Source organism: Henckelia pumila, chromosome 4 (genome assembly GCF_033568475.1).
Source record: "Henckelia pumila isolate YLH828 chromosome 4, ASM3356847v2, whole genome shotgun sequence".
Classification (NCBI taxonomy): Eukaryota; Viridiplantae; Streptophyta; class Magnoliopsida; order Lamiales; family Gesneriaceae; genus Henckelia; species Henckelia pumila.
The window spans coordinates 228121154-228146748 of NC_133123.1; the positions used below are offsets into that span (position 1 = coordinate 228121154).

Below are 25595 nucleotides of genomic sequence, written 5' to 3' on the forward strand. Positions count from 1 at the left end.
TAAAATTATATTATATATATTCATTATATATAACTTTATTGACGAAACTTTTTTTATTTTCCTAAAATAACTTTTTTTAATTAAAGCTTCAAATTCTATCTTTATTTATATTATATTGTAAAATTTAATAATATTTTTATATTTATTTTAAAAATTTTATATTCTATCACTATTTAAAAAAATAAAAACTTCATTAATTTACATAACAAAAACTCTTATGAGATAGATCAACTTTATAATAAAAATCTTGTTTGACTTGATTTATTAGAAAATACTATTTTTATATGTCAAAAATAATATTTTTTAATAGTAAATATGAGCCAGACTAACCCCGTTTCACAAATATAACAGAGACCTTTTCATATGAAATTTACTCCACTAAAAGCAATAAAAACTATAGTATATTATATAACTACTTCAACTTTAGCGTGCAAAACAACACTAAGGCTCCATTTGGATTTGATAGATATTTTTTAAAAAAAGTACTTTTTTAAACTATATTTTTTGTCTTTTGAAAAAAATTCTAATTTTGAGCCCGTTTGGGAATAGTAGACATTTTGGAAAAAGCACTTATTTTTTTAAAAAAGTGATTTTCTTAAAAAGTTACGTGTTTGGTTACAATAGACGTTTTAAGAAAAGCACTTATTTAAGCCCAAATAAGTGCTTTTTTAAAAGCCAGAAATTTTGGCTTTTTGGCTTCTGCTTATGTTTTAAATTTAAAAAGAACTTTTTTAACATTTATCCAAACACTAAAATTATTTCTGTTTTTTTTTTAATAAAAGTACTTTAAAAAGCTGAATTTATTAAAGTGCTTTTTTAAGCCAATAACTTTTGTTTCCAAACGGGCTTTTTGACTTTAAAAAGTGCTTTTTTAAGCACTTATTTTGTCATCCAAACACCTTATTAACTAAAAAAGCATTTTTTTTTTAAAAAAAGTGTTTTTCTAGTCTAGCTTCTGAAACCAAACGGGGCCTAAGCATATTTTAAAATTTGTAAGTCAAACTTCAAAAAAAATTTGTAAGTCTTTGTGAGATGGTCTCATAAATCTATGTTGGTTTGAAGAGTTGACTTGATTCATACTTATAAACTAAATAATTTTGACCCAAAAATAAATATTTTCATGATTTCGATCAGGTTGAAAAATCAATATCACAAAACTAATCCATAAGATAAATTTTTGTGTTTAAAGAATCACTCAAGCAATATATAACTTGTATAACTTACCACAATATTTAAGGGAGATGTCAAATGTATTTCCAAAATTATTATGTTAAATAAATATTTCATCTTCCTACTCATTAATTCTACATTTTTTTCATCTCAAATAATTATATAGTGTAGTTTTCATATTTAATATTATATTTTATATTCTTTTACCAACTTATTATTTTATTTTGAAAGGAAGATCTTGAATTATTAATGAACAGTCAATCAATATCATTAACTATTTAAATAATTATTTTATTTTATTAAAATATTCATTAAATAAGAACAAAACCAAAAATTATTTTACAAAATTTACTTTTCAAACATTTATTAATGTGAGCGAGACATAGTGTAATTATTATAAGATAAAAACTCATACATAAGGATCACATCAATTATTTTTTAAAACTATCTCATCAATTATTTTTTATGTCAATTAAAAAAAAAAAAAAAAAAACCTTCTCGTACCAAAATTATTCTAACGAACCTTCAAAAAAAGAAAATTTATTCTAACGATAATAATAATTATTATCATCATCTTTTCTTTTATAAAAACAAGGAATAAAACATCCTTCAGTCTTCAATTTTCCTTTTTCTTTCCACCACCTCGCTAAAATCCTGTGCGATCACAATCGCAAACAAAAACCCTCGTTCCGAAAACCCTGTCATTGATTCACACAGAGAGTCGCTTTCTGTGTTTGATTCAGATTTTCTCCAATTTTTTCAACCCCATCAGAGTTTCACCTTCTTCAAATCCCTCAATTCCTGTATTTTATCGTGTTCTTGGATCATATTTGTTATTTTATTATTTAATCGATTGATTTATTAGTTTGTGGCGGATTAACCCTTGAATTGGGCAATGGGGCACGTTTGATTGATAGCGAGAGATGAAGTTGAAACGAAGGAGGGCACTTGAAGTGGTCAGTGGAATTATTTTCTTGCTCCTCTTAGATTTGTTTGCTTGATTGAATTTCTTCGGGCGAAGTTTTCTTAATGGTTGATTTTGCTTGCTGCACTTGTTTCGATGACATAGTATTGCAGTGCTTCAGACGTTCTATGGCTGGGAATGTCATGTTTTAATCTAATCTAAATCTAAACTATGACTAAAAGGTCGAGTCTCTAAAAGGTCAATCTTTTCATGTCGCAAAACTATATTTTGATCACATTAACATATTTGTTTCCTGCAATAATGCTATAATGGATTGCTACTGACAAGGGTTAATCTGTTCTGAATAGTTACACAATGCGCCAGAGAATCATAACTAGAGAAAAAAACAGCTATATTTCTGTTTCATTTTAGCTGCTTATCTTTGCTCTAAAATCTTCTCTAATCCATATGATTTTTTTTAAAAAATTTAATTGGTTAGTTATTCCCTACTTTCTGTTGTGTTTTTGTTTGTTCCTTTCCTGTTGTGTTTGTATGTTTTTTTGCCATTTTTGGGATAGTTGATGTTCCTGTTTTTTTTTTTCCCTCCTGCAGCCTTCCAAGATTAAAACCTTTATTAACAATGTTATTGCCACACCGCCAGAGAATATAGAAGATTCTCTGAAAGGTTTTTCTTGGGTGTTTGACAAGGTGCATATTTACTCTGGCAGACTTTGCGAATTTATTCTCTCTGCTTTGATAATAATGATACTTGTAATTGCAGGGAGATTTTCATCACTGGGTTGACTTGTTTAATCATTTCGATACCTATTTTGAGAAATACATCAAGCCAAGGAAGGATTTGCAGCTTGAGGAAAACTCTTTGGAATCTGATCCACCCTTCCCAAGAGAAGCTGTTCTACACATCCTTCGTGTCATAAGGATAATATTAGAAAATTGCACTAATAAACATCTTTACAGCTCTTACGAGGTTCCTTCCTTTACCCTCATTCTGCCACATAGACTGTTTATTTCTGAGCATCTTAATTTAAAGATTTATGTGGTCATCTAAATAGGATATATTTTTTAAGTTCAAACTTTAGTAGTTATTGATGCATCTTAATACATGGAATCTTTTAAAGTCTGATTGATGGGTTTTATTGATTAGTTAAAGAGGCTATCAGTTTTGGCTTGCTTGGGTTAATTGGTTGCTTTTGTGCCTGAAACCGAAAAACTCTTGGTGTTAGCCTATATATTTGTCATTGCTTATCAGAAACCAAAGTTTAATAAGTTCATTATTTAAAATCTAATAATATGCCCATGATGCTTTGTATCCACTCCTTCGCTTTCACGATGCTAAAATATCATACTAAGTGAATATTGTTGTAATTATTGAGGAAAAAGAACTAACAGGCATCTATGTGGTTAGTTTTGGGTGATTTTACCTTTGATGGTGGGAAGGTGGTTGATCTGCAAGTAGGCTGAGTGAGAGAGGAGGGAGGTAGCTGTCCGAAAGATAGAAGTAGGGGGGGTTGGGGAGTTGATTTTAGATGGTGAGGACACGTATCTATTGCCAGTGTTCTTTAATACTTGCAATCTTTCAAGCTTCTTGCATTTAAGAAAACCAAAAACTACAAGTATCATTTTGCCTCTAGATAAAGCTCTTACATAACATGTTCTGACATTGCAATCTTTTAAGCTTCTTGCATTCAAGAAAAGCAAAAACTATAAGTATCATTTTGCCTCTAGATAAAGCTCTTACATAACATATTCTGAGATTGCAATCTTTTAAGCTTCTTGCATTCAAGAAAACCAAATACTATAAGTATTATTTTGCCTCTATATAAAGCCCTAGATTTTTTGTGTTTTGTCATTTGTTTCGATAGACTTGCACTTCATTGCTTGCTTTATGTGTTTCTAATATGTCTTCTTGATCAAATTAATGGCCGTGCAGCATCACTTATCGTCTTTGCTTTCTTCCACTGATTCGGATGTTGTGGAGGCTTCTCTACAAACTTTGGCTGCTTTTTTGAAGAAATCTAATGCAAAATACATTTTAAGAGATGCTTCTCTTCGTTCAAGATTGTTTGCATTTGCCCAGGGATGGGGGGGCAAGGAAGAAGGTCTAGGATTGATTTCATGTGCTTTACAAAATGTATTGGACCCAATTGCTTTCGAGTTGGGTTGCTCTCTGCATTTTCAGTTTTATGCTGCGAGTGAAACTGCAAATGAATCCACTTCTTCTGAACAGACGACCAGAGGTTTACAAGTCATACACATATCTGCAGTTGACACTAGGAAGGAGTCCGACCTTGAACTTCTTAATAAGTTAGTCGTACAGTATAAAGTTCCGCATCATTTGAGGTTTTCTCTTCTGACAAGATTGCGGTTTGCTAGGGCCTTTAGCTCAGCAGTTACACGCCATCAGTACACATGCATCCGCCTCTATGCTTTTATAGTTCTTGTTCAAGCCTGCAGTGATACTGATGACCTGGTTTCTTACTTGAACACCGAGCCAGAGTTCATCAATGAATTGGTTACCTTGTTGAGCTATGAAGATGCAATACCTGGAAAAATTCGAATTTTATGCATTCTTTCCCTGGTTGCCCTTTGTCAAGATAGGTCTCGTCAGCCGACAGTATTGTCTGTTGTCACAACGGGTGGGCACCGTGGTATTCTGTCCAGCCTTATGCTGAAAGCTGTTGATTCTGTTGTGAACAATCCATCAAAGTGTTCTGTTGTTTTTGCGGAGTCTCTATTATCTCTTATTACGATGCTGGTATCATCTTCATCAGGTTGCTCAGCCATGCGTGAAGCGGGATTTATACCGACTCTTTTGCCTCTACTGAAAGATGTGAATCCTCAGCACTTGCATTTGGTTAGCACAGCTGTGCATGTTCTAGAAGCGTTTATGGATTACAGCAATCCTGCTGCTGCTCTTTTTCGAGATTTGGGAGGTTTGGATGACACTATAACTCGCCTGATGGTAGAAGTATCTTATATCGAAAATGGTTCAAAGCAACATAATATTTCTGTTGACCTTGACAGTGCTGGGTATAGTGGTTCACAGATTATGACAGATACTTTTGCTGAGCTTGATAGTTCTCAACCTCTTTATTCTGAAGCTTTGGTTTCATATCACCGTCGGTTGTTGATGAAAGCCTTATTGCGTGCTATATCTCTTGGTACTTATGCACCTGGGACAACGACGCACATGTATGGCTCTGAAGAGAGCCTCTTGCCACATTGCATATGCATAATATTTAAAAGAGCAAAAGACTTTGGTGGTGGCGTATTTTCACTGGCGGCTACTGTCATGAGTGATTTAATTCACAAAGATCCTACGTGTTTCTCTGTCTTAGATGGAGCAGGTCTGCCTTCCGCTTTTATGGATGCTATTATGGATGGTGTTCTTTGTTCTGCAGAGGCGATTACTTGTATACCACAGTGTCTTGATGCTCTTTGTTTGAACAACAGTGGTCTACAGGCTGTGAAAGAACGTAATGCTTTGAGGTGCTTTGTAAAAGTTTTTACTTCCAAAACATACCTACGAGCCCTTGCTGCTGATACTCTTGGCTCATTATCCAGTGGTTTGGATGAACTTATGCGCCATGCTTCATCATTGCGCGTCGAAGGAGTTGATATGCTGATTGAAATACTGAACAACATTGCAAAAATTGGATCTGGGCTTGAGGTAGCTTCTCAGTCTACACATTCTTCAAGCTGTTCTGAACCTATTCCGATGGAAATTGAATCTGAGAATAGAGATTTACCCTTTGTAGATGTTAGAGATTCACATAAACCCGGAAGTGAATTAATTCTGGATGCCTCAACGATGAATGTGGAATCATTTTTACCCGATTGTATTAGTAATGCTTGTCGTTTTCTCGAAACGGTTCTTCAGAATTCTGATACATGCCGAATTTTTGTCGAAAAGAAAGGAATTGAGTGTGTCTTGCAATTGTTTACTTTACCTCTCATACCCCTTTCAGCTGCTCTTGGCCAAAGCATCACTGTTGCATTTAAAAACTTTTCTCCTCAACATTCTACCTCACTTGCTCGTGCATTGTGTATATTTCTGAGGGAACATTTGAAATTAACAAATGAGCTTTTGACTTCAATTGGGGGATCCCAATTTGCTCAGGTGGAATTTTCTGAAAGAGTAAAGATCTTAAGGTGTCTCTCTAGTTTGGAAGGCATCCTGTACCTTTGCAATTCTTTGCTAAAAGGTTCTACTACCATTATCTCTGAATTGGGTTCTGCTGATGCTGATGTGTTTAAGGATCTTGGCAAGGCTTATCGTGAAATTCTTTGGCAAGTATCTTTGTGTTGTGAGTTGAAAGTAGAGGAGAAGCGGAATGTTGAACTGGACCCTGTAATTGCAGATATAGGACCATCTACTGTCGTTGGGAGGGAGAGTGATGACGATGCTAATATTCCATCTATTAGGTACATGAATCCTGCTACTGTCAGAAATACACCTCACTCACATTGGGGAGTCGAACGTGAGTTTATACCAATGGTCCGTCCAAGTGAAGGTTCCAGTCGTCGCAGTCGACATAGTTTGGCTCGTCTTCGAGGTAGCAGGATTGGCAGGTGTTTGGAAGCTTTCCAAATGGATTATGAAGCTGGACCAAGTAATGCAGAGATTTCTTATGCTGAAATGAAGCAAAAAAGTCCTGAAATACTGATTTTTGAAAACCTCAATAAGCTTGCTTCAACAATGCGCTCATTCTTCACAGCTCTGGTGAGAGGTTTTACTCTGCCAAATCGTCGACGGACTGAAACTGCATCTCTAGTCTCTGCTGCTAAGAGTGTTGGAACTGCTTTGGCTAAAATTTTTCTTGATGCCTTGGGTTTCTCGGGTTACTCCAACTCTAGTGGACATGATATATCACTTTCAGTCAAGTGTCGCTATTTGGGGAAAGTTGTGACTGATATGGTGGCTCTTACATTTGATAGCCGGCGGCGTACTTGTTACAATGCTATGATTAATAATTTCTATGTCCATGGGACATTCAAGGAGCTTCTTACAACTTTTGAAGCAACAAGTCAGTTGCTTTGGACTCTTCCTTATGCTGTTTCAGCTTCCGGTGCTGATATTGTTAAGATTGGTGAGGGGGGCAAACCATCTCAAAGCTCTTGGCTGCTTGATACGTTGCAGAGTCATTGTCGTGAACTTGAGTATTTTGTTAATTCTGGTTTGCTGTTATCTTCAACCTCAGCTTCTCAGATACTTGTGCAACCTGTTGATGTTGGTTTGTCATTGGGGTTGTTTCCTGTTCCAAAGGACCCAGAAGCATTCATTTTCATGTTGCAGTCCCAAGTTTTAGATGTGATACGTCCCATTTGGTGTCATCCTTTGTTTCCTAAATGTGGTCCTTGTTTCATCACTTCAATCATTTCACTTATGATTCACGTGTGCAATGGTGTTCGTGATGTAAAACGGAGTCGTGGTGGGTTTTCTGGAACTGCGAGCCAACGTTTTATGCCTCCTCCCGATGAAGCAACCATTGCGACCATAATTGAGATGGGCTTCTCAAGAGTGCGAGCAGAGGAGGCACTGAGAAGGGCAGAAACAAATAGTGTTGAGATGGCAATGGAATGGTTGTTTAATCATGCGGAAGATCCTGTGCAGGAGGATGATGAGTTGGCTCGTGCACTGGCTTTATCTCTTGGTAGTTCATCAGAAACACCTAAGATTGATAGTGCTGATAAATCTGTGCATGTTTTAATAGAAGAGGGACAAGCAAAAGCGCCTCCTGCCGATGACATCCTTGCAACAGCTATGAAATTGTTCCAAGGCAGTGATACAGTGGCTTTCCGGCTGACAGATTTGCTTGTGACTGTTTGCAACCGGAACACCGGGGAAGACCGTGCGAAAGTTATTTCTTATCTTGTTCGGCAGTTAAAGCTCTGCCCACTTGAGTTCTCCAAGGATAGCAGTCCACTGGGTATGATCTCACATACTTTAGCATTGATTATTTCAGAAGATGGAAGTGCACGTGAAATCGCTGCGCAGAATGGAATTGTCTCAATTGCAATTGATATCTTGATGAATTTTATGGGCAAGGAGACTTCAAATGGGCTCCTTGTTCCTAAATGTATTAGTGCGTTACTTCTCATCTTGGATAACTTGTCGCAGACCAGGCCCAAATTATGTGGTGATGCAAATGATGGAGCACAAAATGGTCCATCATCTGACTCAACAGAAAATCAATCTGAGGCAAAAATTAAATCAATTCCAATAGTTAAAGATAAGAATGACGCTGCTTCAGATGGATCTGAGTTTGAAGATATGCTGGGAAAGCCAACTGGTTATTTGATGATGGAGGAGAGTTCTAAGGCACTGGTAATTGCTTGTGACCTGATAAAGAGACATGTGCCACCAATGGTAATGCAGGCTGTCCTTCAGTTATGTGCTCGGCTAACAAAATCACATGTTCTCGCTTTGCAATTTCTTGAAAGTGGCGGCATGATTGCCCTTTTTGGCATTCCAAGAGGTAGTTTTTTTCCTGGATATGTTACCTTAGCTTCTGCTATTATCAGACATCTTCTTGAAGATCCTCAGACATTGCAAACAGCCATGGAATTGGAAATACGCCAAACTCTTGGTGGAAATCGGCATGTTGGTGGCATATCTGTGAGAACATTTTTGACATTAATGGCACCTGTTATATCCAGAAATCCAGAGGTCTTCATGAGAGCGGCACTTGCCGTCTGTCAGTTGGAGTCATTGGGAGGGAGGTCCGTTATCATGTTATCAAAAGATAAAGAGAAAGATAAGGTAAAAGCATCTGGTGTTGAAGCTGGAGCATCTACTAATGAATGCCGTATTGTTGAAAGTAAGGCTCATGATGGGTTTAGTAAGTACTCTAAAGGACATAAAAAGGTTTCAGCAAATCTTACTCAAGTGATTGATTTTCTTCTTGAAATTGTGTTGGCATATCCTACGCAGAAGGAAGATGATTGCGCCGGTAAGCTGAACACTATGGAGGTAAATGAACCTACCACCAAAAAGAAGGGTAAATTAAAGGTTGATGAGACGGTAACTTTAGGATCAGATGGTTTGTCAGACCAATTGGCTGCCCTAGCTAAGATGACTTTTGTGCTCAAATTGTTGAGTGACATTTTATTTATGTATGTTCATGCTGGCGGAGTTATATTGAAACGAGATTTGGAAATGTCTCAACTGCGCGTGTCTGGTCATATAGGCCTTCCTGGACAAGGGGGTGTAATTCATCATATTCTACATCGTCTTCTTCCCCTTTCAGTAGATAAATCTTTTGGTTCAGATGAATGGAGAGACAAGCTTTCTGAAAAAGCTTCATGGTTTTTGGTTGTTTTGGCTGGCCGCTCTAGTGAAGGAAGGAGAAGGGTGATCAATGAACTTTTCAAATCGCTATCTTCATTTTCACAAGTTGATAATAATCATTCTTGTAGCATTCTGTTACCTGACAAGAAAATCCTTGCTTTTGTTGATTTGGTGTATTCCATTTTGTCAAAGAATTCTTCTTCAGGAAACTTACCTGGATCTGGGTGTTCACCTGACATTGCGAAAAGTATGATAGAGGGTGGTATTGTGCATTGCTTATCAGACATTCTTCAAGCTATTGATTTGGACCACCCAGATGCGTCGAAAGTTGTGAATCTCATACTCAAGTCTTTGGAAAGCTTGACAAGGGCTGCTAATGCAAGCGAACAAGTTCTTAAATCTGATGCTCTAAATAAGAAAAAAATAACTGGCCCAAGTGGAAGGTCCGATGCGCTGCAAGATGGAATTCCAGCTTCGCAAGAATTGCAAACTACCGAGGATGGGAGCGAGCCACATAGGGCCATTAGTAATACTGGTTTAGAATCATATCCCCAAATTATCCCTCACAATGATGGTAATCAAACTAGAAATTTGAATGTGTCCATGGAGCAAGAGATGAGAATTGAGGAGATTCCGAATGCTAGTCCACCTATGGAACTTGGGTTGGATTACATGCGTGAGGAGATGGAAGAAAGTCGTGCCTCACCCAATACAACACAGATTGAAATGACTTTCCATGTGGAGAATAGAGTAGATCATGATATGAATGATGAAGAGGATGTCATGGGTGATGATGGTGAGGATGATGATGATGACGACGATGGAGAAGATGAGGATGAGGATGAGGATATAGCAGAAGATGGCACTGGTCTGATGTCCCTAGCCGATACTGATGTGGAGGATCGTGATGATGCTGGCATCGGAGATGAATATAATGATGATATGGTTGATGAAGAAGATGATTTCCATGAAAATCGTGTCATTGAGGTGAGGTGGAGGGAAGCCCTTGATGGCTTAGATCATTTGCAGGTACTTGGACAAACAGGAACTGGAGGAGGGTTAATTGATGTAGCCGAAACCTTTGAAGGTGTGACTGTTGACGATTTATTTGGAATGCGTCGATCTTTTGGTTTTGAGCGGCGGCGTCAAGCTAATAGAACTTCCTATGAAAGGTCAGTTACAGAAGGGAATGGTCTTCAACACCCTCTCCTTTTGAGGCCATCACATTCTGGGGATTTAGTGTCAGTATGGGCTTCTAGTGGAAATACCACCCAGGATTCAGAAGGTGCTGAAAACCTTGATGTGGCCCATTTCTATATGTTTGATGCTTCCATTCTTCCTCATGAAAATTCTCCTTCTAATATATTTGGTGACCGACTTAGTGGGTCTGCACCTCCTCCACTAGCTGATTTTTCTACTGGCTTAGAGTCCTTGCATGTGTCGGGTCGAAGGGGGCCAAGTGATGGCCGATGGACTGATGATGGACAACCCCAAGCTGGTGGACAAGCCACTGCAATTGCACAGGCAGTGGAAGAGAAATTCATTTCTCTATTGAGCAATAATGTTACTGCTGAAAATGCTGAAAAATCACAAAACCTGGCAGTTCCAGATAAACAGGGGGGAGATTCCGTCACTTCTGACAATCAACCAGAGAATATTGTTGATGCTCTGCAGAATGATGATCGGAGTCACAATAATGATGGTCAAGTTAATCAACTAGTTGAGCCTCGACCACTTGAGAAGGGCAACACAGAGGTCCTTGCTGAACAAGCTGGTGGGTGCCAACAAGCAAGGGAAAATGTGCCAAGTTTGATTGTTAGTGATAACATTGAAATGGGGGAAGGAAATGCTTTTGGCAGCGAGTCATTGGAGACATCATCAGGTTTGATTGCTCAAAATGGAGTGCTCTTTGATATGACTTCAAGGGATGGCATTCCATCTCAAGATGAGAGTTCTGTTAGGTCCTTGGTTCCAGATTATCAGTCCAGTTCTCATGCTCCATCGATTTCTGGATCATGTTTGCAAGATCTTGGCAATCATCATGCGTCATCAAGTCCGGAAAATAGTGATGTTGAAATGGGTATCGCTGCAGCGGAAAACGGTCAGAATGCCCAACTATTACCTCGGCCCGAGATCAATCTAGAGGATCCATCATTGCAACAAAGTGGTTTGGTTGTTCGAGATTCAGGTCAAGCTGATGAAAGTAGGTTGAATAACGAGGCTTCAAATTCAAATGGTATAGATCCAACTTTTTTGGATGCGCTTCCAGAAGATCTTCGTGCAGAGGTTCTTGCTTCACAACAAGCACAGCCTGCTCAGGCTCCAACTCCTACTTACACACCTCCTACGGTTGAAGATATCGATCCTGAGTTTTTGGCTGCTCTTCCACTTGATATTCAAGCTGAAGTGCTTGCCCAACAAAGAGTTCAAAGGATTGCGCAGCAATCAGATGGTCAGCCCGTTGATATGGACAATGCATCGATTATTGCCACCTTTTCTGCTGATCTGCGTGAAGAGGTTTGCTGTTTTGAATTTTAGACCTATTTGCTTGGCCTAAAATTTACTAATTTTTCTTCCATCTATCAGGTTCTTTTGACTTCTTCAGAGGCTGTTTTATCGGCATTGCCATCTCCATTACTTGCTGAAGCGCAAATGCTCAGAGATCGAGCTTTAAATCGTTATCATGCCCGCAGTTTGTTTGGAAATAGCCATGGGCTCAATAGTCGAGGAAATAGATTGGGATTAGGCTTTGATAGGCGGACAGTGATGGACAGGGGTGTCGGAGTTTCTATTGGTCGGGGATCTTCTCTAGTAGAAAACTTAAAGTTGAAAGAGCTTGACGGAGAACCACTTTTGAACGCGAAGGGCCTGAAAGCATTAATTCGCCTATTACGACTGGCACAGGTAATTCAGAATTTTTTAACTTGAAAAATACCTTATTTCATAGATTCCAGAATACAGACATCTGCTGCTTTTTCAGTATTCTCTTTGTTGTTTTGATCATGTGTGAGTTAATACTGAAGTATTGTTGTTTGTCACTTTTAGCCTCTTGGGAAAGGTCTGTTGCAGAGACTTTTGTTAAACTTATGCACCCACAGTGAGACGAGAGCTATTCTGGTTCGTCTTCTGCTTGATGTGATCAATCCTGAGGCTGTAGGTGTAACTGGTGCAGTAACTGCAAAGAATGCACACAGGCTTTATGGATGTCAGTCTGATATTAATGGTCGATCCGAATTGCGTGATGGTATGAGTAAATCTTTTTTGTTGATGATGTCCAATATTTTGTGATTTGGATTTTGGTCTAACAAGAATAACCCTTTTTTTCCAAGGTGTCCCTCCAATTGTAATGCGACGGGTACTTGAGATTCTAACCTATATGGCTACAAATCATTCCGGCATTGCCAGTCTTCTTTTCTACTATGAGACCTCAAATATTTCTGAATCGGCCAACACAAGTCATTCAGGAGGAAAGAGTGACAAGGGTAAGGACAAACTCACTGGAGAAGAGCACCATGTTAGCCTTTCTGAAAGCTCACAAAACGGGGATGTCCCATTGATATTGCTCCTTAAACTTTTGAGCCAGCCACTTTGCCTGCGGAGTATTGCTCACCTAGAACAGGTAAATGTTCTCACACTGCCGTGTGTGTACCAACTGCTCCTGAAGAGGTTTTGCGTTATCTTAGTATTTAATTCTTGTCATGGTGTAGGTCATGGGTCTGCTCCGGGTGGTTGTATTTGCTGCGGCGGCCAAGGTAGAATTTAAGTCTACTGTGGAAGAAACTGCTGTTCAGACTGAAAATATTTCTGGTAATGAAACTGCAAGCGACATTCAGAAAGATCGTCATGTAGATGAAGTAAAACCTAATCCTCTTGACCAGAGTTCAAGTGCTTTGAACTCCAAAGCAAATGGTAAAAAAAGTGATACAACTCGTGATATCTTCGTACGGATTCCGAGGCAGGATTTGCATAATCTCTGCAGCCTTCTAGGGCATGAAGGGTACTATTTTTAAATTCTGACTGTTGCCTATATTTTTCATGGAAATTTCCTTGTGACTTGTGCGTTTATTAAAAACACAGGGTTTTACCTCATAGTTCATATCCACCACTTTCGTGACATTTTACCTAATTTTGTTCATCTTAGAATGACTGATAGAGAAGTAATGCTAATCTGTAACATTTATCATTAGGCTTTCAGACAAAGTTTACACAATGGCTGGTGAGGTACTAGAGAAGTTGGCCTTTGTTGCTGTTTCTCATCGCAAATTTTTTGTTTTGGAGCTTTCTGAGTCAGCCCATAGGTTGAGCAGATCAGCTGTTAATGAACTTGTAACACTTAGAGATACACACATGCTGGGATTGAGCTCTGGATCCATGGCTGGGGCTTCAGTTCTTCGTGTGCTTCAGATACTCAGTGCAGTTACTTCAGTTGGCAGTGATTTGAATGAGGACAGGGTGGATGATGAGGTGCAGGACGAGCATACCACCATGTCGAAGTTAAATGTCGCATTGGAATCATTATGGGAAGAGCTAAGTGAGTGCATCAGTGCTGTGGAGTCAGAGCTAAGTCAGAATTCACACTCTCCAGTTTCCAGTATTAACATTGGCGAGCAGATGCAGGTTTCACCTGCATCTCCCCCTCTACCCCCTGGAAGTCAGAGGCTCTTGCCGTTTATTGAGGGTTTTTTTGTTCTTTGCGAGAAAATACAGTCGAAAACTACAATTTTGCATCAAGATAATTTCAATGTGACAGCGAGAGAAGTGAAAGAGTCTGCTGGGAGCTCAGTTCCATCATCAGCCAAATGTGTTGATCCTTGCAGAAAATTAGACGGATCTGTCACATTTGCAAGGTTTGCTGAGAAGCACCGTCGCCTTCTTAATGCTTTTATAAGGCAGAATCCTGCTTTATTGGAAAAATCACTCTGCATGATGCTGAAAGCTCCTCGGCTGATTGATTTCGACAACAAAAGGGCTTATTTTCGGTCCAGGATTAGGCAGCAGCATGATCAACACCTCTCAGGTCCACTGCGAATTAGTGTTAGGCGCGCATACATTTTGGAGGATTCATATAACCAGCTACGCAAGAGACCTAGTCAAGATCTTAAGGGGCGGTTGAATGTGCATTTTCAAGGTGAAGAGGGCATTGATGCTGGTGGTTTAACTAGAGAATGGTATCAGCTACTGTCAAGGGTCCTATTCGACAAAGGAGCTCTTCTTTTCACCACTGTTGGAAACAATGCGACTTTTCAGCCAAATCCGAATTCCGTATATCAAACTGAACATCTCTCTTATTTCAGATTTGTAGGCCGTGTGGTAATTGTCCGAGTATCTATTTTGAGCTCGAAAATTTATAGCTCTTTGTAATTGTATTTTCATCTTCTAATATATCTGTTGTTACCATCCTATTTATAGGTTGCCAAAGCTCTGTTTGATGGGCAATTGCTGGATGTTTATTTTACTCGCTCCTTCTACAAACACATCCTTGGTGTGAAGGTGACTTACCATGACATAGAGGCTGTTGATCCTGATTACTATAAAAATCTGAAATGGATGCTTGAGGTGAGTGGGACTAAGAGTGCCACCATTTTTGGTTTAACCAAGAGAATTTGTTTAGTTTCTAAATATGTCCTTTCCCTTGTGACAGAATGATGTGAGTGATATACCAGATTTGACATTTAGCAAAGATGCGGATGAAGAAAAACACATCCTTTATGAGAAAACAGAGGTACAGACTATACATTGGGAAGTTTTCCCCCATCTTATTGCTAAGTTCAACACAAATGTTATAAGACTCGTGCAGTCGAGTATCTCTTATATATATATATGCTATTATTAAAAGGTTACTGATTATGAGCTGAAGCCGGGAGGAAGAAACATAAGAGTAACGGAAGAAACCAAGCACGAATATGTAGATCTTGTAGCTGACCACATTTTGACGAATGCTATCCGGCCTCAGATTAATTCCTTTCTTGAAGGTTTCAATGAATTAGTACCCCGAGAACTTATATCTATTTTTAACGATAAAGAGCTTGAATTATTGATTAGCGGTCTTCCTGAGATTGACTGTAAGTCTATGCATTTTTCTCCATTCTCAATTTCATGTGATAATATTTGTTGTTTGGAAAATATTCTTGTGATTTGATTATATTTGCAGTGGATGATCTGAAGGCCAACACTGAGTATACGGGCTACACAGCAGCATCAAATGTTGTTCAGTGGTTTTGGGAGGTTGTCAAGGGTTTCAATAAGGAAGACATGGCAAGATTGCTTCAGTTTGTGACTGGAACCTCCAAGGTGATTTGTGTAATCCTGAATTATTTTAAAGTACTTGTGTGGCTAATTCGATGGTCAATATCTAAACTTATAATCAGCTTCAATATGAAAGGGCATATCTGACGATTTGAACCATGATGTTTCTAGTCTATTGAGACAAATGGTTCTTGGGCTGATTTAAGCTGTTGCTTTTTGGAACAGCGAGAAAGCTCGAGTGTGTGTGGTTGTGTGTGAAAGATAGAGGATTAGAAAATAACTACACCGAAATTAGGAACGAACTTTTTGAGTTTGACATGTATGACATACAAGTTTAATTCTAGGCATAGTTTTCGTCTTGGTGCAAAACAATTGTATTGTCTTTTGGATATAGTGGATATCTTCTGATATGTCTAATTTAGTGTGCATTATCATCCTTTGTTGATAGCAAGATTTCTTCCAGCACTAAATTGAATTTTGGTTTTTTTAGGTTCCTTTAGAAGGTTTCAAGGCATTGCAAGGCATATCTGGTCCCCAGAGATTTCAGATTCACAAAGCTTATGGAGCTCCTGAGAGACTTCCTTCAGCTCATACCTGGTAAATTCTTGTAATGTGGAGTAGAGAGTTGATAAATTCTGTTCTTGAAAATTAAATGTTTGTTTCAAAATCTTATGCTACAAATTCATCTTGTGCACTACTTCTTTCCAGCTTCAACCAGCTGGACCTTCCAGAGTACTCTTCGAAGGAACAACTTCAAGAACGTATGCTGCTGGCAATCCACGAAGCTAGCGAAGGATTTGGATTTGGTTAAATTAGTGGCAACATGGTGTTCTGCAAAATTAGCCTCCAGGTTCCTCATTGCCATGTACATGTTAGTTACTTTTTAACTTCATTTCATTTCAGTACTCATCTCTTGATTTGACTTGGACCGCCTGCATGTTCTTGCTTTGTCTATATCTGTTTCAAGCATCATTGAGATACATGCACCTTGTTTTGCCGATCCAATTGGAGTCCCTTAATCTCAGTTTGAGGTGCACGTGGAATTGTTGGAATGTTGAAAGTTTTTCAAATTTATCAATATCTACAAGCTGTATCCATATAACATTAGCACACACTTATCAAACGTTTTTCAAATTGCTTTTTGGTGGTCAGAGTGTGAATCCAAACCTCTCAGCTGCTGCACTAATGAATGTGCATACTTGGTTTTTTTTTTCAGGTTGTCTCAAGTGTCCCCTAAAAAAATTTGGGTGGTCAAATTTAAGAAATGTTTGGATTTTGTGTGAGAACTATCTGGTACCATTTCAAGTTTCAACAGTACATAATCAGCTCTTAATATTCGAAGTCATTTGTTCTTAATTTTATTTGCTGACTTTAGAAAACAGTTTGGTTTCAAATCCACCTGTCGGCAGCCAAAGAATGTCAATTTTAATACAACAAACCAAAAGGTTTTCAAACTCACATGTTTCCTCTCAGATACACAGAACTAACATTGCGAATAGAAATGTGCTGAAACTTATTCCTTGGCCCAGTTTGGGTATCTTTTCTTTCTCTGTATGTTGGTAGGAACATCCACTATCTCACAAACTAGACAATTGACTGCTGTAAATGCGTTGGTGCATCCTGAAAAATGCAATGAATGTGCTAAATTTGTTTTCTCTGAGATATGATACTTTATTTTGCAGATAAGAAATGCAGATTTGATTCATCTTTTGAGTACTTTCAAAGATACAGATGATCATGCTCTCTCCTTCACATGGGTTCTATGTCATCGGTGGAAGAATCTTTTATAGCTCCAGATTCAATTTATTTAGTTAGCTTCTACCCTGAAAGCAGGAAAATGTCTAGTCGTTTGGTTTTCTACTGTATATATATATATATATATATATATATATATGCCTGTCTACAAAAGATGAAAAAGGGAGGAGCTAAACTATGTCCCTTGTGTACATACCTTTTATTATCTACCTCTGAGGGAATGGGTATTCATTCTCATTTTTTCATCTCACTTGCCAAATCGGCTTCGGGCGTAAAACATAATAACGAGTGACTTGCTAATTGCAATATGCAATTGAATTTACTGGTTTTAGAGACCCTTTTTACCCTACTACCATGTACAGGATTTGATGCATCTTTCATCAAATAAAGCTCGCTATTCATTCATTTGAGTCTTAAGTTTCCGTTTTGTTATTGACATATGGTCCAGGTTATGTATTCGTCGGTAGATCATTTTGTTGCAATGCCTTGTTAAGCTGATCGTATGTTAGATGCGGCTTTATCAGTTCGTTCTTGGTTATTTAAATTATCCAAATTTTAATTAATTTTTTAATAGGAATATAATATATGTAAATGTTTTACATGAATGCTCCGTATAAGTAAATAGTTCTTCGCAATAGATGTACGATACTACAATATTGTTAAAAGGATGTACTCCGAATTTTGAAAAAATTTATACAGCAACAAAAGCAGCAACTAGTCGAGGCGAGAGAATCTCTCTATCCGCAAGACGAAATTGCCCGTTAATGGTGCTCAACGTTGGCGGCAATCGTCTCTAAGATACAACGATTAACGATCGTGATATAGCAGCACTACAAATATAACGAACTTCAGCGAATGAAAATAAGTTTCAACTTTTCTAATGAGAAAGTGAGGGAGAGATTTTGCAGAAATCTGCGTGCCCGATTGGTCAAATTTAACTGCCCTGGCGCCCTACTTTGGCCACACTTACTGCCTCGAAAAAAGAAGGGTGCGCTCGGTCGTATAATTTCACCGCTCGGGCGACCAACAATAAAAATAATATTAAATATTATTATTTTTTAAATTAAATTCTATCCAAAAAGAATAATTGATCATAAAACCTCTCCGCGCCGAGCCGGCCGCGCGTGTGTTGCAATTAACGTCTTGCCCCTTTACAAAACATCGGTGCCCTAAGGCCCAATCCCATAAACCAAATTTGGGTTATTTAAGGAGTCAAACACATTGGAATTGGAATTGTTCCAATGTGGGACAAACCAAAACAAGTTTTTCCTTCAATTTATTCACCAAATTTGAATTTATTCAACACATTGGGACAATCCTTTCAAGCCCTTTCAAGCATCCTTTCAAGCCCATTTCTTCCCACAATCACAATTCATTCAATATTTCCAACAATCCTCCACATGAATGAATTTCACGTATATTAGCATTCTCACTGGAAGTGGAAAGTCTTTTTGAGTTATTGTTACATCAGGATAGATAGCTTGTGGCTTTGAACCTACCTTAGTAAAATACTATCGGATTTACTAGTTGCATAGTGACGCGATGTCTTGAACTAGTCAACCGTTTATGTAAACCAAGTCAATAGTATTTACATAACAATACTCGAACATATTTTGTTCTCACGTTGTGTCCATTTCGGCCCTGGACCATATCTTAGATTCATAAGTGTGTCAATCAAAGCGGCCAATACTTTGCACTTATATGGGTGATCTCCTATCAAGAGTATCCTGCGTTACTCTACCTCATAGTTATAGGAATCATTAAAAGAAAACTTTACCTCACCACATTTTGCAGGTCATTTATACTTGGATATTTCAAGAATGAGCAAGTAACAATTCCAAGCACTCAAACTAATATTTATAACTTAGTTGTCCCATTGAACCAAGGTTTTGGGATCTCCAATTCTCAAGGTTGGGTTACCGCTATAAATATTTTAATTTGTGGATTTTAAACTCATTCCTCCAAGTAGTTTGTACATTTGATATCTATTTATACTTTTTGTAAGCGGATCCGCAAGGTTTTCCTTTGATTTCACATAGTCAACCGAAATAACCCCAGTCGAGATCAATTGCCTTATGGTATTGTGTCTCCGATGAATATGTCGAGATTTACCATTGTACATACTATTTTGTGTTCTTCCTATTGCTGACTGACTGTCACAATAAATAGTAATGGAAGACACCGGTTTATTTCAACATGGAATATCTTCGAGAAATTTTCGAAGCCACTCGGCTTCTTCTCCAGCTTTATCTAAAGCAATGAACTCGGATTCCATAGTCGACCGAGCTATACAAGTTTGTTTAGAGGATCTCCATGACACCGCTCCTCCACCAATTGTGAACACATATCCACTAGTAGACTTGGAGTATTTCGTGTCAGAAATCCAATTTGCATCACAATATCCTTCTAGGACCGCATGATATTTTGTATACTTTATTCCATAACTCGAAGTGTATTTCAAATATCCAAGGACTCTCATTAATGCTTTCCAATGATCCTCACTTGGATTACTTGTGAACCGACTAAGTTTGTTTACAGTATATGCAAGATCGGGACGGGTACAGTTAGTTAAGTACATTAAACTTCCTATCACCCTTGCATATTTCACTTGTGAAATAGGTTCTCCTCTATTTTTGGCTAAATGTGTACCCAATTCCATAGGTGTTCTAGCCGGATGACGATTTGTGGCATTAAATCGTTCAAGAACCTTTTCTACATAATGAGTTTGTGATAACATAATTCCAGCAGATGTTTTAGAAACTTTAATCCCTAGAATAATATCACACAATCCAAAATCCTTCATGTCAAATGTTGTCTCAACATTTTCTTGGTCTTCACAATCAATTCATGCTTGCTTCCCATTATTAACATGTCATCTACATAAAGGCAAACAATTACATATGCATTTGTAGTACCTTTAATGTAGACACATTTATCACATTCATTTATTGTGAAACCATTTGACAACATTGCAGTGTCAAACTTTTGATGCCACTGTTTAGGTGTTGTTTAAGTCCATACAATGACTTGACAAGTTTACACAGCTTTTGTTCTTTTCCGGGTACAATAAACCCTTCTGGTTGTTTTATATATATTTCTTCTTCCAACTCTCCATTCAAAATGTTTTAGCATCCATTTGATGTAACTCAAGATCATGCAATGCTGCAATAGCTATGAGAACACGAATGGAAGTTATTCTAGAAACCGGAGAGTAGGTATCGAAAAAATCATATCCCTCCTTTTGTCTAAAACCTTGAACCACTAGTCGAGCTTTATATTTATCTATAGATCCATCGGCTTTGTATTTTCTTTTAAGAATTCACTTGGATCCCAAAGGTTTACATCCCGGAGGGAGATCAACCAACTCCCACGTATGATTATGCATGATGGAATCTATTTTATTTTGTATGAATTCCTTTCAAAAAGGAGCCTCAGGATTTGATAAAGCCTCTTGAAGAGTTCTTGGTTCATTATCTAACATGTATGTTAGAAAATCAGGACCAAACGACTTTTCAACTCTTACACGCTTGTTGCGTCTTGGTTCCTCGTTGTTTTGCGGAGTTTCAGTTGTGTTTTCATGAGTTCGCTTGTTCGAACTTATTTATTTCCTTTCTTTACATGAAAAGATATTTTCAAAGAATACAGCATTCCTTGACTCCATTATTATGCCTTTATTTACATCAAGAATCGTTGACTTATGTACTAAAAATCGATATGCACTACTATTGTATGCATAACCAATAAATATACAGTCAACCATTTTAGGATCAATTTTTATTTGTTTCGGCTTAGGTACTTCTACTTTAGCCAAACACCCCCACACTTTGAGGTATTAGTAAGAAAGTTTACGACCTTTCCACTGTTCATATGGTGTTTCATCTTTCTCTTTGATTGGAATCTTGTTTAGAATGTGAGTTGCTGAGAGAATCGCTTCACCCCACATGTTTTGAGGTAAGCCAGAATTTATTAACAACGCGTTCATCATTTCCTTTAAGGTTCGATTCTTGCGTTCAGCAACGCCATTGGATTGAGGTGAGTAAGGGGCTGTCGTTTGATGAATGATGCCCGAAGTTGAGCAAAATTCTTCAAAAGGAGCCACATACTCTCCACCTCGATCACTTCGAATCATTTTAATTTTTGAACTTCGTTGATTTTCAATCTTAGTCTTATATTTCTTGAAAGCTTCAATTGCTTGATCTTTGCTTTTCAATAAATATACATAACAAAATCTGGTGCAATCATCAATGAATGTTATAAAGTACTTTATTTCCATCTCGTGTTTGTACCATTTATAAATCACATACATCAGTATGTATTAATTCAAGTGGCGTAGTACTTCTTGTGACATTATGAAATGGAGCTTTAAACATTTTTGCTTCAACACAAATCTCACACTTGTTTTGTGGATTTCTTTTAAACGTAGGCATTACATTTAAATTTGCAAGTCGTTGCAACGTGTTGAAGTTAACATGTCATAATCGTTCATGCCATAATTCATAGCTTTCAAACAAGTAAGCAGAACCAACAACTTTATTCTTCGCCGCAGGACGGATAACATTCATTGCATTCAATTTAAAGAGACCACTATCTTGGTACCCTTTACCAACAAATACACCGGATTTTGTCAATACAAATTTATCGGATTCAAATACCATTCTAAATCCAGCCTTGCTCAAAAGAAAACCAGAAACTAAGTTCTTTCGAATGTCTGGCACATGCAGCACATTCTTGAACGTCACCTATTTTCCCGAGGTCATTTTCAACACCACATTTCCTACTCCAACAACTTCAGACGTTGCGGAGTTTCCCATGAACAGTTTTTGATCACCAACAGTGGCATATGTGGAATACATATCTTTTTCGGCACAAATATGGCTCATAGAGCCTGTATCGATCCACCATCCTCTTGGATCATCCACCATTTCGGTCTCACAAATAACGACACTTAAATCAATATCAGAAATTTCTAAAGGTACATACCTTTCTTCAACCATGTTGACTTGCTTTGGTTTCTGATTTTTGTTATTTTTCTTTGGAAGACGGCAGTCCCTTGCCATATGATTCGGTTTGCCACAGTTGTAGCAACTTTCTTGAAATTTCTTTGCTTTCCCCTTTTGCTTTCCATCATGGGGGCGCTTCCTCTTGTGACTCGTGCTAGATTCCACCAGCTTTGCTTTGGCCTTGGTTTCCACCATATTTTTATGTGACTTGGCCTCAGTTTTTTTGTTGTCTTCTTCGATGCGAAGTCTCACAATCAGATCTTCAAGTTTCAACTCATTACGTTTGTGCTTAAGGTAGTTCTTGAAATCTTTCCACATCGGAGGCAACTTCTCAATGATAGACGCGACTTGAAATAATTCGTTGATTTCCATCCCTTCGGCCAATAAGTCATGCAAGATTATCTGTATCTCTTGCACTTAACTCATCACAGTTTTTGAATCTATCATCTTGAAGTCCAGAAATTTTCCAACCACGAACTTCTTTATGCCGGCATCTTCAATTTGTATTTCTTCTCCAAGGAATCCCAGAGTTCCTTCGCAGTCTTCACAGAGGAATAGACACTATAGAAAGTGTCATCAAGGTCATTCAATATGTAGTTTCTGCACAGAAAATCACTGTGGTTCCATGCATCAACAGCGGTCCTCCTTTGCGTGTCAGAATCACCTTCAACGACGACATGTGGATCCTCCTTGAGAAATCTAGACAGATCTAGTGTAGTCAGATTGAAGAGCATCTTCTTCTGCCAACGTTGGAAGCCGGCACCAGAAAAATTTGGCGGCTTTTCTCCATGTGCGGGGGCAGAAGCGAGCGGAGTGAATGAAATGGTAGACATCTTCAGAATCCAAGAAATACAAAATTTCGTCTTGAGATTGTTAAAAGGATGTACTCCGAATTCTGAAAAAACTTGTATAGCAACAACAACAAAAGCAGCAACTAGTCGAGGCGAGAGAATCTCTCTACTGCAAGACGAAATTGCCCGTTAACAGTGCTCAACGTTGGCGACAATCGTCTCTAAGATACAACGACTAACGATCGTGATATAGCAACACTACAAATATCACGAACTTCAGCGAACGAAAATAAGTTTCAACTTTTCTTATGAGAGAGTGAGAGAGAGATTTTGCAGAAATCTGATGTATATGTTATCAGATGATTTTCTTTCTGATTATACGTTATAACTAATCATATATATAGCCTAAGTGTAACGCCCCGTTTTTATCTTAATTGAACTTATTTGAGATAATTAGAGTTTCCAGAGTTCACGAGCCGACTTGATTTTGATCAGGGTCTATTTTGCAAATTTTGGAAATTTCAGGGACCAAAACATAAATATTGAAATTGTTATTATATCTAGCATGGGTTGACTATTCTTGGAACTTTATCTTCCTCCCCTAGCCGTGCTCCACCATTGAAGTGCCTCCAAGATTTCTCCTAGCCTTGTGATTTCAGTCCGAGCTCGATCCAGTCGTTGAAAATTAATTCTGAAGGCAGATTAGCGATCACTGCAGCGAGAGCTTCGTTATATCGTAAGTTTTTCTACGATCAAATACATTCTAGTTTTCGGATGTTGTTAAAATCGATTGAGATTTGAGTATGTTGTTCTTGGCGGAGTTCTGGTCGTTTATTATCTGTCGGTTTTGAAATAGAGCGACGTTCGGATTTGTTTTGATTTTTGGAAGCTATTTTCGAAAGTTGAGTTTTGAGATTGGTTGGGTTTGAGCTTTTGTTGTTGTATTAGCATTGATTCGTATTGATATCGATATTGAACTGTTGTCTGCGTTTTCGGTTTGTTCAGTTTTAGCCGTTATGCCGCCGGTTTGAGTTTTGAGATTTCGAACCATTTTTGAGTTGTTGAACTTTGGTTTGTGAGTTTGATAATTGTTATTGATCATCTATTGTCTCCGTATAGATTTGTTTGGAGTTTGTCAAGCCGGTGTTAACAGCATTTGATCGTCAAGAGATTGGACGAAGAACGGTAAAAAGATTTACCTTGAACCATAGTTGTTTAGATTGTATAGTCTTTGATACAATATTTTGTTGTAGCTTATCCGGAGTTGAAACTACTGCATTGAAAGGTAAAAGCAGTCATCGTTAGCGGGATAGCATACTCGGACAGTTGGTCTTTGAGTTTCCCTTAAAAATCACATATTGCATCGATACTCGTTCTAGCATGAGGAACTTGTATTTTGTTGTTATTTAATGTTATTATATGGCTTAAAGTTTTATGTTTCCATATGCATTCATATTGAGCCAGCATTATTGTTTCAGCGGGCAGAACATCCCTTTTGTTGGACGTTTGGGAGCTATAATCGAGTGGCCTAGGTCGTAGCTGTTTCGCCTAGTGCTAGCATACTCATTATAGTTGCTCAAAGTCTAGAGGAAAGGGATACGTAGCACCACCTCGATTGGGAGGGTTGGTGGGTTGTTTACGTGATCTCATCCTCGGGATCCCAAAAGCAGAGCAGCAACCCCTTGATTATCAGAGTTGATATCCCTGTTTTAAAGACATGCATTACATTGTGTTGATATTGATTATGTGTTGCCTTGGAAGAATGTTTATTGATTGCATTACTTGTTATGTTGTTTTTACTGAGAATATCTTCTCACCGGTTTATCCGGTTGTTGCTTTATTTTGTATGTGTACTTGGCAACAGGTGGGGCAGGATCAAGTCAGCGAAGACCTGGTTAGCATCAAGAGGGAGAGTTAGTAGTGGGACTCGGTTTATAAGTCGAAAAATAGCATGCCAATCTAGTTTATGTTTCATAGAATGTTTAGCTTTCGAACTTGTTATGTTATACGTTTTGGATTGTAATATCTAGAACCGGTGCATGTTCTATGCTTTTGAGTACTTGATCAACTCTAGGACTTCATGTATTATTGGAGAGATTGTGATTTAATGCATGATTTATGTTTGGATTGATTTAGGAAGTTGTATTGCAAGATTTTGGTTCTGTAAATTGCTGAAATTTTTCTAGTGTAGCAGAGCACGGACCCCGTGCCCCTTTTGTGTAAGGGTCCGTGCCCTCTCGAATTTCAGAGTCAGTTTGTTTTTGTGCATGCACGGACCCCGTGCCCTGTTTGTGTAGGGGTCCGTGTAAGCAGGCAGAGAATTGGACATTTAGTGTATTTTGGATGCACGGACCCTCTTCCGGAGGTGGCACGGGGTCCGGGTCGCCTAAATGTTCATGCACGGACCCGTGCCCTGA

General features: G+C 38.1%; 2 protein-coding genes across 4 annotated transcripts; one reads left to right on the forward strand and one right to left on the reverse strand.

Annotated features, from left to right (window-relative positions):
• The first annotated feature begins 1786 nt into the window (after window positions 1-1786).
• LOC140894416 (E3 ubiquitin-protein ligase UPL1-like) lies at window positions 1787-17792 on the forward strand. Of its 3 annotated transcripts, XR_012153819.1 has the most exons (17): window positions 1787-2126; window positions 2687-2782; window positions 2856-3062; window positions 4026-11903; window positions 11973-12290; window positions 12432-12630; window positions 12716-13005; window positions 13094-13383; window positions 13574-14696; window positions 14796-14942; window positions 15028-15108; window positions 15223-15448; window positions 15538-15677; window positions 16123-16229; window positions 16341-16503; window positions 16849-16925; window positions 17315-17792. XR_012153819.1 is itself a non-coding variant. In XM_073302923.1 (16 exons), exons 1-15 carry the CDS (start codon window positions 2094-2096, stop codon window positions 16441-16443), a joined length of 11238 nt encoding a protein of 3745 aa, XP_073159024.1. In that variant the 5' UTR covers window positions 1787-2093; the 3' UTR covers window positions 16444-16482; window positions 17315-17792. The 3 variants fall into 3 exon arrangements, 1 of the variants encoding a protein (XP_073159024.1); XR_012153818.1 differs by lacking the exon at window positions 16849-16925; XM_073302923.1 differs by lacking the exon at window positions 16849-16925 and having other exon boundaries at window positions 16341-16482.
• Window positions 17793-19578: 1786 nt separating this feature from the next.
• Window positions 19579-20190, reverse strand: LOC140862859 (secreted RxLR effector protein 161-like). The gene has a single exon (XM_073265896.1). It carries the CDS (start codon window positions 20188-20190, stop codon window positions 19579-19581), a length of 612 nt encoding a protein of 203 aa, XP_073121997.1.
• Between the last annotated feature and the right edge of the window lie 5405 nt (window positions 20191-25595).

Bases quoted from the DNA above. Each gene is read 5' to 3' on its own strand.
- LOC140894416 (XM_073302923.1), top strand. From the start codon at position 2,094: ATGAAGTTGAAACGAAGGAGGGCACTTGAAGTG. The intron at 3,063-4,025 runs GTTCCTTCCTTT...ATGGCCGTGCAG, and splicing joins ATCTTTACAGCTCTTACGAG to CATCACTTATCGTCTTTGCT. The intron at 14,697-14,795 runs GTAATTGTCCGA...TCCTATTTATAG, and splicing joins TCAGATTTGTAGGCCGTGTG to GTTGCCAAAGCTCTGTTTGA.
- LOC140862859 (XM_073265896.1), bottom strand. From the start codon at position 20,190: ATGAAGGATTTTGGATTGTGTGATATTATTCTAGGGATTAAAGTTTCT.